The sequence below is a fragment of the Somniosus microcephalus genome, chromosome 2 (assembly GCF_052327205.1).
Source record: "Somniosus microcephalus isolate GS21.2 chromosome 2, FLI_Smic_1.0, whole genome shotgun sequence".
Taxonomy (NCBI): Eukaryota; Metazoa; Chordata; class Chondrichthyes; order Squaliformes; family Somniosidae; genus Somniosus; species Somniosus microcephalus.
The window spans coordinates 8,064,094-8,079,275 of record NC_140988.1 but is presented as its reverse complement, the minus strand read 5'-3'; the positions used below and the strand labels follow the sequence as shown (position 1 = coordinate 8,079,275).

The 15,182-nt window shown below is 46.4% G+C and overlaps 1 protein-coding gene across 4 annotated transcripts in view; it reads left to right on the top strand.

Annotated features, from left to right (window-relative positions):
• Positions 1-5,547: 5,547 nt before the first annotated feature.
• The window catches only part of rap1gds1 (RAP1, GTP-GDP dissociation stimulator 1), a 94,448-nt gene continuing 84,813 nt past the window's right edge, over positions 5,548-15,182 (top strand). For 3 of the 4 annotated variants that reach the window (XM_086006395.1, XM_086006386.1, XM_086006377.1), the window contains exon 1: positions 5,548-6,066. In XM_086006395.1, the coding sequence (XP_085862521.1) occupies positions 6,063-6,066 (4 nt within the window). In that variant the 5' untranslated portion in view covers positions 5,548-6,062. The remainder of the gene's footprint in view (positions 6,067-15,182) is intronic. The other variant, XM_086006411.1, reaches the window with a different exon arrangement.

Sequence of the window (15,182 nt, the reverse complement as noted above, 5' to 3'; positions counted from 1 at the left end):
TCCCAAGGAGTTTTGAATGTCATGTTCAAACTCGATTTTGCTGGAGGATTGATGTATTCCAGTCTTCAGTCCAAGCAGGATATTAGCCTTTGTTTGACAGAATCATAAACATACATCAGTTTGGTCAACACCTTTCATTGCAGCTCATATGATAGATTGCTACTAAAATGTCCTCCTTCAATTTAATAAATTCACTAATTTGCCTCTTTGAAACAGTTGCAGTTGAGTCCCCTTTTCTATTGAGATTCTTCACCCGAGCAATTGGGTCAGGGATTGTAAAAGATTTTCCCATCGCACGGATGCCAGTTCCAAACTCTCACATTCGCTGTCTCTTGCAGTGGAGAAGAGCCTTGGTTCTTAGCTGCGCCATTGTATAAAATTCAAGAAGGAGTTGGATATATTTCTTAAGGCTAAAGGGATCAAGGGATATGGGGAGAAAGCAGGGACCGGGTACTGAACTTGGATGATCAGCCATGATCGCATTGAATGGCGGAGCAGGCTCGAGGGGCCGAATGGCCTACTCCCGCTCCTATCTTCTATGTAAATGATTAGTTGAGATACGCCAAGCTGAAATTTTCAGAGAGTCTAAAGGTTGCAGTTAATTTCAAAAGCAACTTCTGGGGAACCAAACCATAAACCAAACATATTTTCCCCGGTGCTAACATCCCTCATCTTCAAGAGTGCATGAACATACCGTCAGCAACACCAGAACAACTGTGCATATAGAAGATATTTCTACGTGCAGCTGCAGCAAAGTGCCATTCATTGCTTCACATTAGTGGCCACAAGCCTTTCCTTCTGTCCAAATCGCTTTGCTGAGCTGTATGGGCAGGCAGGAGAGTTCATGGCCCAGAAATTCGGGTCTCCACGGGTGAGTACGCACGGGGTACTCACCCGTAGGCCCAACGAAAGTGCCGGTTTCATGCATGCGCTGCGCATGCATGGGAAACCAGAACTTCCGTTCCCTTAAAGGAAGGGGTTCACAGGTCGAACGCGTGCGCCGGAGAGGCAGCGCGTACGCCTGGAACTTCTGTTTTTTTTACAGGTTTCTCCGGGAGGATAAGTCTCCAGGAGCTACGCTTTTAAAAAGCAGGCGCAAGGCCTGCTTTTAACAAGGTAAGTGGTGAATTAATTAAAATTGAAACATTTTTTCCACAGGTTTATTATTTTTAAATACTTTAAAGAAAGGTAAGTTTATTTTTAGCCCCGTTAGAAAATGTAATTAATTTTTTCAAAAATTTTAATTGTTTAAAATAGTTATTTTATGTAATTTATAGATATTTTAAAAATGTGATTTTTTTTATTTATTTGAAGTTTTAGTGATGTTTTGGGGCTTATAGTATTTATAGTTTTGACAGCTCTTCCTGTCAATTTTATGAATGGGCATTCCCTGCTACCATTGGCTCTCCATGGCCCACGTGATCCCAGGGGACGCCTCAAACTAACTGCACCTCTGGGATACGCAAGCACTGCGCGCCGGCAGTTGGAGCAGGCCCCGGATCAGAATCCCACGCGGGCCCACAGCTCAACGGCCGGCGCGCTAGGTAAGTGCAGGTCGGGGGCTTGCACCCGCGGGAAGCCCCCGACCCGAATTTCTGGGCCCATGTGTTGTTCTGTGGCTCCAAAGGCAACTTTGCTAACTCGTTTGTATTGCGGCATTACCTCTGCAGGTACGGGTGTTTCTGTGGGCAGTACACCAATTTGAGTCAAGGCAACATCAGATTCCACATGTGCGCTGGTGTTACCCAGCTCTGCCTCTCCTGACCCCCTCCACTGCCTCTGATTCGTCATGCTGCTTGTTTGATATCCAGTATTGGACGAGTAGGAAATTTCCTCCAATTAAACATTGGGAAGACCAAAGCCATTGTCTTTGGTTCTGGCCACAAACTCTGTTCCCTTTCCACTGACTCTATCCCTCTCCCTGGTCTGAGGCTGAACCAGACTGTTTGAAGCTGAGCTTCCGACCCCATGTCTGCTCCATCACCAGGACCACCTACATCCACCTCCGTAATATTGCCCTCCTCCGCCCCTGCCTCAACTCATCTGCTGCTGAAACTCTCATCCATGCCTTTGTTACCTCCAGACTCGACGATTCGAACGCTCCCCTGGCTGACGTCCAATTTTCCACCTTCTGTAAACTTCAACTTATCCAAAACTCTGCTGCCCGTGTCCTAACTCGCACCAAGTCCTGTTCGCCCATCATCCCCTGTGCTCGCTGACCTACATTGGCTCCTATCCAGCAACACCTCAAATTTAAATTTCTCATCCTTCTGTTGAGATCCCTCCGTGGGATTGGAGCCACAAAAAATGAACGACTTGAAGCAAAATTTAATGAGCGAATACTGGAATTTTGCTTATATCGCTTGTTTCCTAGGATGTTGCTCAATGAGTGGCGGAACAGGCTCGAGGGGCTGAATGGCCTACTCCGGTTCCTATGTTCCTAGAATGATACAGGTTGCAAATCTATTTAAACATAAGGAGTTGTGCTGATTTTTTTTTTAATGACTGGCACACACTTAAATAGGTCACACGTTAACTATTAAACAAAAAGTCTCTAAGATTATTATTAAGGCAAGGGCAAATGACTTTCAATATCGATAAGTGTGTGGAGGTACATTTTGGTAGGAAGAATAAGGAGGCCACATACTGCTTGGTCTAAGAGCCTAAATGGGGTAGAGGAGCAAAGGGATCAATGGATACAGATACAAAAATCACTAAAAGTAGCGATGCAGGTGAATAAGGCCATTAAAAAAAAGCAAACCAAGTACAGGTACTGGGGTTAATTTCCAGAGGGATAGAATTGAAAAGCAGAGAAGTGATGTTAAACCTGTATAGAACCTTGGTTAGACCACACTTGGAGCACTGTGCACAGTTCTGGTCTCCATATTATAAAAAGGATATAGAGGCATTGGAGAAGGTGGAAATAGATTTACAAGGATGATACCAGAACTGAGAGGTTATAACTATCACAAAAGACTGAACAGGCTGGGCTCTTTTCTCTAGAAAAGAAAAGGCTGAGGGGTGACCTGGCCGAGGTCTTTAAGATAATGAAAGGGTTTGATAGGGTAGAAGTGGAGAAAATGTTTCCACTTGTGGGGGGGACCAAAACTAGAGGTCATAAATATAAGATAGTCACTAATAAATCCAATAGGGAATTCAGGAGAAAGTTCTTTACCCAGAGGGTGGTGAGAATGTGGAACTCGCTACCACAGGGAGTAGTTGAGGCGAATACCATTGATGCATTTGAGGGTAAGCTAGATAAGCACATGAGGGAGAAAGGAATAGAAGGATATCCGTGCCATAACTAAGGCCGCCTATTTCCACCTCCGTCTTTGCCCTGCCTCGCCCCTCCCTATCTCTGTAATCTCTTCCAGCCTCACAACACCCGAGATATTTGCACTCCTCCAATTCTGTACCTCTTGAACATCCCTGATTTAAATTTGATACTGCAATTATATAGGGCCCTGGTGAGACCACACCTGGAGTATTGTGTACAGTTTTGGACTCCTTACCTAAGGAAGGATATACTTGCCATAGAGGGAGTGCAACGAAGGTTCACCAGACTGGTTCCTGGGATAGAAACATAGAAAAATAGGAGCAGGAGTAGGGGTGGTAGAGAATGCCACAGGTTCACTACCCTCTGAGTGAAGAAATTTCTCATCTCAGTCCTAAATGTCCTACCCTGTATCCTGAGACTGTGTCCCCTCGTTCCAGACCCCCCCAGCCAGGGGAAACATCCTCCCTGCATCCAGTCTGTCTAGTCCTGTCAGAATTTTATACGTTTCAATCAGATCCCCTCTCATTCTTCTAAACTCTAGTGAATACAGGCCTAGTCAACCCAATCTCTCCTCATACGACAGTCCTGCCATCCCAGGATTCAGTCTGATGAACCTTCGCTGCACTCCCTCTATTGCAAGAATATCCTTTCTTAGGTAAGGAGATCAAAACTGCACACAGTACTCCAGGTGTGGTCTCACCAAGGTCCTGTATAACTGTAGTAAGACATCCTTGCTCCTGTACTCAAATCCTCTTGCAATGAAGGCCAACAGACCATTTGCCTTCCTAACTGCTTGCTGCACCTGCATGTTTGCTTTCAGTGACTGGTGTACAAGGACACCCAGGTCCCTTTGTACATCAACATTTCCCAATCTATCACCATTTAAATAATACTCTACCTTTCTGTTTTTCCTACTGAAGTGGATAACTTCACATTTATCCACGCTATACTGCATCTGCCATGCAGGATGGGGGGATTGTCCTATGAGGCGAGATTGAGTAGACTAGGCCTATATTCTCTAGAGCTTAGAAGAATGAGAGGTGATCTCATTGAAACATACAAAATTCTTACAGGGCTTGACAGGGTAGATGCAGGGAGGATGTTTCCCCTGGCGGGGGAGTCTAGAACCTGAGTCACAGTCTCAGAATAAGGGGTCGGCCATTTAGGACTGAGATGAGGAGAAATTTCTTCACTCAGAGGGTGGTGAATCTTTTGAATTCTCTACCCCAGAGGGCTGTGGAGGCTCAATCGTTGAGTGTATTCAAGGCAGAGAGCGATAGATTTTTAAATATTAAGGGAATCAAGGGATATGGGGATAGTGCAGGAAAGTGGAGATGAGATAGAAGATCAGCCATGATCTTACTGACTGGCTGAGCAGGCGCGAAAGGCCAAACAGCCTACTCCTGCTCCTATTTCTTATGTTCTTATGTTAATCGCTCAACCATTGGTGGTCATGCCTTCCGCTGCCGAGGTCGTAAGCTCTGGAATTCCCTCCATAAAACCTCTCTACCTCTCTTTCCTCCTTTAAGTCGCTCCTTAAAACCCAGCTCTTTCATCTGTCCTAATATCTCCTTATGTGACTCAGTGTCAAACTTTGTTTTTATAATACTCCTGTGAAGCGCCTTGGGACGTTTTATTACATTAAAGGCGCTATATAAATGCAACTTATTGTCGATATGTTGATAGGGTGAGATGAGGGGTGGGAGGGGGGACGTAGGGAGCTTAAAAGCCAACATAGATCAGTTGGGCCGAATGGCCTGTTTCTGTATTTCAGATTTCCAGCATCCGCAGTATTTTGCTTCTGTATCAGTGTGGCCTGTTTCTGTGCTGTAGACCCGATGTAATGGTTAAGGAACTAAGGCAGGTGGACAGGAGTAAGATACAGATCAGACATGCTCTAACTAAATGGTGGAACAGGATAGAGGGGCTGAATGGCCGTCTGCTGTTGCTACTGAACGGATACAGGGATGGAGCGAGTTCAGAATTGACATCTCAAGCAACCAATCAAAAGGGACGCGCAGGCGAAGGCGATTGTGACCTCACAAAGAACGCCTCCCGTGCCGCGACCAATCATGGAAGCCTTCGGAGGCGGGACCACTCTCGGCCCCTTTTGGCTGGCGGGTGCTCGCGAACGAACGGTCCAATGGGAACGCGAGCTAGTGGTTAAACCCCGCCCCCCCTTCCCGGATTGGTGCGCCTGAAGTGATTGACGTGTAAGCCGGCCAGACAGAAAGCGGGCGGAGGTCAGGCGCACCAATGGGCGCCGAGAAGGGGCGTGGCGCTAGCGGGCCAGCATTCGGTGCTGAAGAGACGACGACGGGTTCTGGAGCAGTCGTGTCGGTGTGGGCAGAAGCGGCGGGTGAACGCACGACAAGCAGCCCTACTCTCCTTCTCATCATCATCCCGCGGCCTCCGTGCTTTTTCTCTATCACACTCCTCCCCGAGGCACCTGGGCGTCGCTGACGTGAGGTCCGGGGTGAGAGGGCCTGCCAGCCCCGGCTTGTTGTGAGGCGTCCGGCTTCCAAGGTGGGATTTGTGAGGTGCTTTCGCCCGCCACCCCTCGCACACCCACCTCTCGCCGTTCTCTCGATTGGTAGCCGCCCTTTCCTTATTTTTCCTCGACGACGACAGCAGAGTGGCAGGCCGTTCCCCGGGCCATCAGCGAACCGAACCACATCCCATCCCATCCCCCCGCCCTGAGGCGAAGCCGGGCGGGAGGAGAAGGAGACTGTGCGAAAAGACGACAACCGGCAGCGGGGCGCGCGCGAGCGAGCGCGGGCTGGTCATGGGTAAGTGGCGCGCGGGTGTCGTCCCTGTCCCCACCCCGGGGGGGGTGGTGTGGTGAGGCAGTGTGCGCATGCGCTGTCCCTTTTCCCCCCTCCGGGGGTGAGGCAGTGCGCGCATGCGCCGTCCCTTTTCCCCCCTCCGGGGGTGAGGCAGTGTGCGCATGCACCGTCCCTGTTCCCCCTCCGGGGGGGGGGGAGGCAGTGTGCGCATGCGCCGTCCCTGTCCCCACCCCGGGGGTTGGTGAGGCAGTGCGCATGCGCCGTCCCTGTCCCCCACCGGGGATGAGGCAGTGTGCGCATGCGCCGTCCCTGTTCCCCACCCGGGGGTGTGGCAACGCCGCGTGCCTGCTGCAGGATGCACCTTGCGTGTGCATTGAGTACAACAACTCGCATTTATTAGCACTACTGGGACAACAACTTGCATTTGTTATTACATAGAAGATAGGAGCAGGAGCAGGAGTAGGCCGTTCGGCCCCTTGAGCCTGTTCCGCCATTTAATGAGATCATGGCTGATCATCCAAATTCAGAACTCTGTCCCTGCCTTCTCCTCCTATCCCTTGATCCCTTTAGCCTTAAGAAATATATCCAACTCCTTCTTGAATATACTTGGTAAAACATCCCAAGTTGCTTCACAGGAGTATTATAAGACACAAAATTGACCTCAACTGCCTTCTGTGGTAGGGAATTCCACAGGTTCACCACTCTGGGTGAAGTAATTCCTCCTCATTACTGCAACAACTTGCATTTGTTACTGCAACAGCAACTCGCATTTATACAGCGCCATTGACTTAGTAAAACATCCCAAGGCGCTTCACAGGAGTATTATAAGGTGCGAAATTTGACGCCGAGCCGCATAGAAGATAGGAACAGGAGTAGGCCATTCAGCCCCTCGAGCCATTCAATGCGATCATGGCTGATCATCCAAACTCAGTACCCTGCCCCTGCCTTCTCCCCATATCCCTTGATCCCTGTAGCCTTAAGAAATATATCTAACTACTTCTTGAATACATTTAATGAATTGGCCTCAACTGCCTTCTGTGGTAGAGAATTCTTCTGGGTGAAGAAATTCCTCCTCATCTCTGTCCTAAATGGCTTACCCCTTTATCTTTAGACTGTGACCCCTGGTTCTGGACTCGCCCACCATCAGGAACATCCTTCCTGCATCTAGTCTGTCCAGTCCTGTTAGAATTTTTATAAGTTTCAATGAGATCCCCTCTCCCTTAAGGAGAAATTAGGGCAGGTGACCAGAAGCTTGGTCAAAGAGGTAGGTTTTAAGGAGTGTCTTAAAGGAGGAGAAGGCGGTAGAGGTTCAGGGGGCGGGGGGGAATTCCAGAGCTTGGGGCCTAAGCAACAGAAGGCATGGCCGCCAATGGTTGCGTGATTATAATCGGGGATGCTCAATAGGGTAGAATTGGAGGAGCGCAGATATCTCTGGAGATGTGGGGCTCGAGGAAATTAGAGATAGGAAGGGCTGAGGCCATGGAGGGATATGAAAACAAGGATGAGAATTTAAAAATCAATGCGTTGCTTAACCAGGAGCCAATGTAGGTCAGCGAGCACAGGGGTGATGGGCAAACGGGACTTGGTGCGAGTTAGGACACGGGCAGCCAAGTTTTGGATGACCAAGTTTACGTAGGGTAGAACGTGGGAGGCCGGCCAGGAATGCGTTGGAATGGTCGAGTCCAGAGGTAACAAAGGCATGGGTGAGGGTTTCAGCGGCGGATGAGCTGAGGCAGGGGCGGAGACGGGCGATGTTATGGAGGTGGAAATAGGCGGTCTTAGTGATGCTGTGGATATGTGGTCGGAAGCTCATTTCGGGGTCAAATATAACACCAAGGTTGCAAACAGTGTGGTTCAGCCTCAGACAGATGTTAGGGAGAGGGATGGAGTCAGTGGCTAGGGAACGGAGTTTGTGGCGGGGACCGAAAACAATGGCTTCGGTCTTCCCAATATTTAATTGGAGAGAATTTCTGCTCCTCCAGAACTGGATGTCTGACCAGCAGTCTGACCATTTAGAGACCGTGGAGGGGTCGAGAGAAGTGGTAGTGAGGTAGAGCTGGGTGCCGTCGGCGTACATGTGGAAACAGACGCTGTGTTTTCGGATGATGTTGCCAAGGGGCAGCATGTAGATGAGAAATAGGAGGGGCCAAGGATAGATCCTTGGGGGACACCACAGGTAACGATGCGGGAGCGGGAAGAGAAGCCGTTGCAGGTGATTCTCTGACTACGATTAGATAGATAAGAATGGAACCAGGCGAGTGCAGTCCCACCCAGCGGGACGATGGTGGAGAGGCATTGGAGTAGGATGGAGTGGACAACTGTGCCAAAGGCTGCAGACAAGTCAAGAAGGATGAGGAGGGAGGTTTACCTTTGTCACAGTCACAAAGGATGTCATTTGTGACTTTGAGCCGTTTCGGTACTGTGGTAAGGGAGGAAACCTGATTGGAGGGATTCAAACATGGAGTTGCAGGAAAGATGGGCACGCATTTGGGAGGCGACAGCATGTTCTAGGACTTTGGAGAGGCAAGGGAGGTTGGTAATGGGGCAGTAGTTTGCAAGGATGAAGGGGTCAAGGGTTGTTTTTTTTTTGAGGGGTGATGACGGCAGATTTGAGGATGAGGGGGACAGTACTCGAGGAAAGAGAACTGTTAACATGTCAACAAACCTGGGAGCCAGAAAAGGAAGTTGGGTGATCAGCTTGGTGGGAATAGGGTCGAGGGAGCAGGAAGTGGGTCTCGTGGGCAAGATGAGCGCAATGGGGCCATTCGAGGCGATCGGAGAGAAAGTGGGGTGGGGGAGGAGACTTGGAGGAAGTTTGGCCCAGTGGGCATTGGGAAGGAAGGGAAGTAGTAGAGGCAGCTGAATGGATAGTCTCAATCTTGGAGATCAAGAAGTCCATGAGCTCCTCACACTTGTCTGAGGTGAGGGTGGAGGAGACGGGAGAGGGGTTTAAGATGACGGTTAGCAGTAGAGAATAGGAGCCGGGGTTTATCTTTGCATTTCAGAATGATTCTGGAATAGTGAGCAATTTTGGCAGACGAGAGCAGGACCCGATAATGCTTTGTGATCCAGCCATATTGGGCGGTGAATGGCTAAACCAGTTGTCCACCATATCTGTTCAAGTCTGCGTTCCTTGGACTTAAAGGAGCGAAGATGAGGGCCATACCAGGGGGAACGGCCAGGGTGTGAGAGTAATCGTTTTAATAGGGACTAGGACATCAAACGAGGTGGTGAGGGTGTGGTTGAGCAGATCAGTAGCTGCAGGAATGTCATGGTGAATGGAGGGCCAACGGCTGGACAGTTGGGATTTCATAAGTGGATTTGGGAGAGAATTTTTTTCCAGGGGCAGACACGGAAGGTAGTAGGGTTTGGGGGGGTTGGAGAAAAGGGGATGTGGGTGGAGAGCGATATGTGGCTGAGGGAGGAAAGCAGTGAAGATATCTTGGTAATAACATTTTTATGGTACCTTTTAATGTAGTAAAATGTCCCAAGATGCTTCAGTGTTATAAGACACACAATTTGACACCGAGCCACATAAGCAGAAATTAGGGCAGATGACCGAAAGCTTGGTCAAAGAGGTAGGTTTTAAGGAGCGTCTTAAAGGCGGTAAGAGAAGTAGGTGGATGAATAGATTATAAGTAAGCTTGCAAAAGCAACCCGGGTGAAAGCAGATCCTTCTATTGTGCGTGCGTTTACTTTTTTAAATCTTAATCAGCGTGTAACCTGATGATTTCAGTCTACACTGCCATGTTTGCCTTAAGCACCTTGTTATTTAGCATTTTTTTAAAAGTAAGGGTGAAACATTAAATCTAAATCTTGGCGGGGGGTGGGTCAGCAAAATGCATGCATCATTTTGTTCTGCTTCCTTCATCCCTAACCCCCCCCCCCCCCCCCCCCCCCCCCCCGTGTCTGCAGTTGTCACTTCCTCCTTTTATTGGCAGTGCGCGGAACAATCCATGCAGTGATGAATCAACTGTCACTGCACTACTGTATTGAGACATTGTTTGCACCCTTGGCGTTGGATGGTCTTGTATAGTGTGTTGGTGGTGGCCTTTAAAACTGGCTTTCAGCACCCCTTTCTGAAGTTGGGGAGATCAACCAGAGGTCCTAGACTGATTCCTGGGCTAGGGGGATTGTCCTGTGAGGAGAGATTGAGTTGACTCTGCCTGTATTCCCTAGGGTTTAGAAGCGAGAGAGATGATCTCATTGAAATGTGTAAAATTCTTGAGGGGCTTGACCAGGTAGATGCTGAGAGATTATTTCCCCTGGCTGGGGAGTCTAGAACTAGGGGTCACAGTCTCAGAATAAGAGGTCGGCCATTTAGGACTGAGATGAGGAGAAATTTCTTCACTCAGAGGGTGGTGAATCTTTGGAATTCTCTACCCCAGAGGGCTGTGGAGGCTCAGTCAATGAGTATATTCAAGACGCAGATCAATAGATTTTTGGACTCGAGGAACCAAGAGATATGGCTGATTTACCTCCACTCCACCTTCCCGTCCTATCCCATATTCCTTTTTTCCTTTAATATCCAAAAATCTATTCATCTGTCTTGAATATACTCATCGCCTGAGCATCCAAAGCCCTCTGGAGTAAAGAATTCCAAAGATTCACAATCCTTTGAAGAAATTTCTCCTCATCTCAGTCCTAAATGACTGGCCCCTTATTCTGAGACTGATCCCTAGTTCTAGACTCCAGCCAGTGGAAACGACCTCCAGCATCTACCCTGTCAAGCCCCTTAAGAATTTTATGTTTCAATTAGATCGCCTCTCATTCTTCTAAACATGGCAAGTATCCCAGCAAGGAATTGACATCTTAGGAAGGACAGAAGTGATGGGATGAAACAAATAATATTTAAAAAGCCACATTTTCTAGTATGTATATTTCCTTTTATTAAAAAAAAAACCAAGAAATATATGCCCTGGGCTTGTCTTCCTCTTTCACCGTCCTCTGCAGAGGGCCCCAGACATGAATCGGTTTCCTAAGCGTCTACAACACAAGAAGAGCCTTAATTGTACTTCAGATAGTGACGCAAGACTTGAATCTCGTATGTCGCATCTTGGATATTTGTGCTAATTGTGCACGGTATATACTGGGAATCCTTTGTAAAATGTAGCAGAGATTTCAGGCAGAATGCAGTCAGTCTTGGCCAGATATCCCCTTTCCTTTCCTAGATTAGTTATAAAATGTGATAACGAGTATCCTTCCAAATACTAGGAGCTTGTCCACTTTATTTTTTAAACCTCTTTCTTCCCCCCACCACCCCCCCCCCCCCCCCCCCCCCCACCCCAAAAGAACAGTTCATGAAAACTGTTACCTGGAACATTTTTTTTATATTAAAACCAAATACACTACAGTACTGAGCCAATATTTTAATGAAAATTTGGCTAAATTCCCTACCACCTTTATAGAGGATGAAATATAATCCCATCAGTATTTTCTGTTCATCTAAGTAATGACTGGAGACTACTGCCGCTCACTTTTTTAAGCATAAAAGCTATACATGATCATGGAGGTGTCTGCGATGACTTGAGTTGGGCTAAATTTCAGTAGTTGGGACATAATTTAAATCAAGGGAAGTGGTTAAAATCAAAAATAAACTTCCTGTGGTGGTTAGCCATGGTAATGCCCACAATGTGATGCCATACCAATTGCTTTTTTAAACATTCCATTCTGTTGTACAGACCTCTGAATTGCATGCATTGAGTCGTTTTAAACGCGCTGAAATTTCACCCTGTATAAAGTAAATCATTGCATCTTCCCAGTCAGGTGTTGTGTGCCATGGCACTTTAATCACCTTTCAGCATCAACAAATGATCATGGTTTTTTAGATAATGCTCTGCAATAGACATGATTGTGCTCTGTTCCCAAGCATGTTAAATGTTGTATTTAAAGCAATTTAATACATCACCCATTCACTAGTATGGCACATGAATCCAGCCCCTGTTGCAAAAGGTTCTGAAGGATGAAGATCGATGTGGAGAGGAGGAGGAATGAGGAAAAATAGATCCTTTCACATCAAGATCAATAACATAGCAAAGTTGGGCCAGTAGCCAGTTATGTGACACCTCTTGAGCTTGGGACTTGGCTGTTCCTGCCCTATACTTAGTATCCTGTCTGTCTGGCAACACCGTTTGCAGGGAGGGGAGGGAATTTTGAGCGTTGCTTGGATTTCTAGCACAGCTGGCTAGATCTGACATTTTGATATTCAAAAATAGCAAATAATGGCACTGTCCAATTTTAGCCCTTTTGTAGTGCAGCATTTGCAGTTTCAGCTGGTTGATTTAAAGAAAGTCCTACAATTTCCTCAAGGAAAATCCTCCAGCTATATTTTTGAGCTATATTGCAGCAAAATCCACATTATAACAGTTTTTTTTTTTAGCATTTAATGTTTTTCATTTGGGATGACCTGACCACCTTGCATCAAGTAGCTTTTCAGGGAATCTTTGGCTTATTTTAAAAACCTGGCCGATGAAGCAGACGTGAAATTGTTTTTGTAATGCTTACATCTAAAGAGCACAAGAAGGCTACATTATCATAGAGGATGGACTGCAGGCTGAAGCAGTGATAATCCCTGTTGAATAATTGCTATAAAATGAGCTTCTTCACAACATAGCACCGCAGAATGAGTTTGTTGTGGAGTATTTTAAACCAACACTCGACACAAGGTTTTCAAATCGATAATCAAGTTGTCTTTATTACACCGGTGGGGAGACAGTCTGTTCTGTCGGAGCCAGACTTTTCCAAATTGTTACAGCAAAAACTTCATCATTCTTATACATTAAAATAAGCATGTCCGGCTCATGCTAAATTCATTCCTGCAATCTGATTGGATCTTGGCCCGCATGCACGGATTGGTTACAGACCTTAATGTAAACATGTGTAAGCTGCCTCCTCAATCAATCCCTCAAACTGCTGAATACTAATTAAAAGATGCCTTGGACTGTGACCTCGGTAATAAAGCTGTTCAAGGCAGTTGACACGCTGGACATCCTGTCTCCACTTAATTGTTTTATTTCTCTTCAAAGGTCAGCTATCTTGACCTCCTTTATAGATGTAGCCTTTCATGTTGGCACCTGTCTTTCTTGCACCATTCCGTGAAACTGCCAGCAAAGTCATTTTAACTCCTTTCCCCACTGCAAGTTATTCCCTCCTTCCCTCTCCCAACCCCAAATACTTTGCAATTTTCTCCCTCTTCATGTCAGTATTGCAACACACCATTCTTTGGCAAAAAGGAAACCATTCCCTTGACTCAGCAGTAATGTCACTGTAGATAGCTGTCATGAGATGTACGGGTGGACTGTAGTACATTCTGTTTTTGTCCCTTTGCAGTGCAACCTTGAATGTCCAAATTTTAAAAAGTACCTTTTATGACAAAGTAACAAATCATTTGGGGCTTGGAGAAAGGTTTAGGAAAGCATTTGACCTGTTTTTTTTAGAAGCTTCCCCTGACATTTAAAAAAAGATAAAAGATTCACTTAATACATCAAATGCCATTTTCTTCCATAAAAACATTATTTCAGGATATTTGCCAAGTACTATCATTGGGAGATCTCTTGCATGCACCCAGAACAAGGGGGATGCAAGAGCTAAAGTTAGAGCTAGGCTGTTCAGGGGTGATGTCAGGAAATCCTTCTTCACACAAAGGGTAGTGGAAATCTGGAATTCTTCCCCCCCCCCCCCCCCCCCCCCCCAAAAGCTGTTGCGGCTGGGGGTCAATTGAAAATTTCAAAGCTGAAATTGATAGATTTTTGTTAGGCAAGGGTTTTAAAGATTACGGAACCAAGGCGGGTAAATGGCGTTAGATACAGATCAGCCTTAACATAGAAACACAGAAGATAGGAGCAGGAGTCGGCCATTCGGCCCCTCGAGCCTGCTCCGCCATTTAATGAGATCATGGCTGATCATCCAAATTCAGTACCCTGTCCCTGCTTTCTCCCCTTATCCCTTTAGCCTTTAAATATATTCAAGGAGTTAGATATATTTCTTATGAATTGGCCTCAACTGCCCTTTGTGGTAGAGAATTCCACAGGTTCACCACTCTGGGTGAAGAAATTCCTCCTCATCTCAGTCCTAAATGGCTTACCCCTTATCCTTAGACTGTGACCCCTGGTTCTGGACTCCCCGACCATCGGGAACATCCTTCCTGCATCTAGTCTGTCTAGTCCTGTTAGAATTTTATAAGCTTCAATGAGATCCCCTCTCATTCTTCTAAACTCCAGCGAATATAAGCCCAATCGACCCAATCTCTCCTTATACGTCATTCCTGCCATCCCAGGTATCAGTCTGGTGAATCTTCGCTGCACTCCCTCCATGGCAAGAACATGCTTGATCTGATTGAATGGCGGAACAGCCTTTAGGGGCCGAATGGCCTAATCTTGTTCCTATGCTTCTATCTTACCAAATGTGCTTAATCGGATTTAATGGAGCAACATTTTTAAACCCATGTTCATTAAATAGCTTAGCATAATACCAAGTTGTGTTCTGTGTACCTGTTTTACAAAGATCCTTTTTTTAGGTCTGTTTTATCCCATTGCTGATGTGGACCATAGCTTGTACCCAACTTTGTCATTAAATGAATTGTTAGGTCAACTCACTAGTAGTGTATAAATCATGTTTCAAGTCAGGTGTCCTTTTATATGTTCACTGTTCACACAGCTGTGGCAATGGGGTTCAAGGACAGCTGAGTGAAAGTTGCCTATAGTGGGGGAGAGGCTTCATGTATCCAATACATTAGACGTCCTTCGTACCCACTAAATAACTGGCACTTTGATGCAAAGACTAAAGTTATATATGAAAAGGGATGGTCCTCCATTGCTGTCTCCTCTCTTGCTGTGTATGGCTATCTACATAGTATCTGTCTTTCTGGTAATTTTTTAATTAAGACTAATTTAGAACAGTTCATTCACTTCTGTAAGATGTGGCTCAATACTTGTTGCCTTTGTTTTGTTTGTGTAAAAAGTGGTACAGAGCACAATTAAATCTAGTTGCTTTTTGAAGTTTATTCAGAATCTCCAGACATGGGGTCACTGTGTGGCCTCTGCCAATTCTTACTGTCATTTCCTGTGATTGTTACTGCCATGCAAATATTTTTTTCTCCATGTGATCCAGTGAATGTTTAT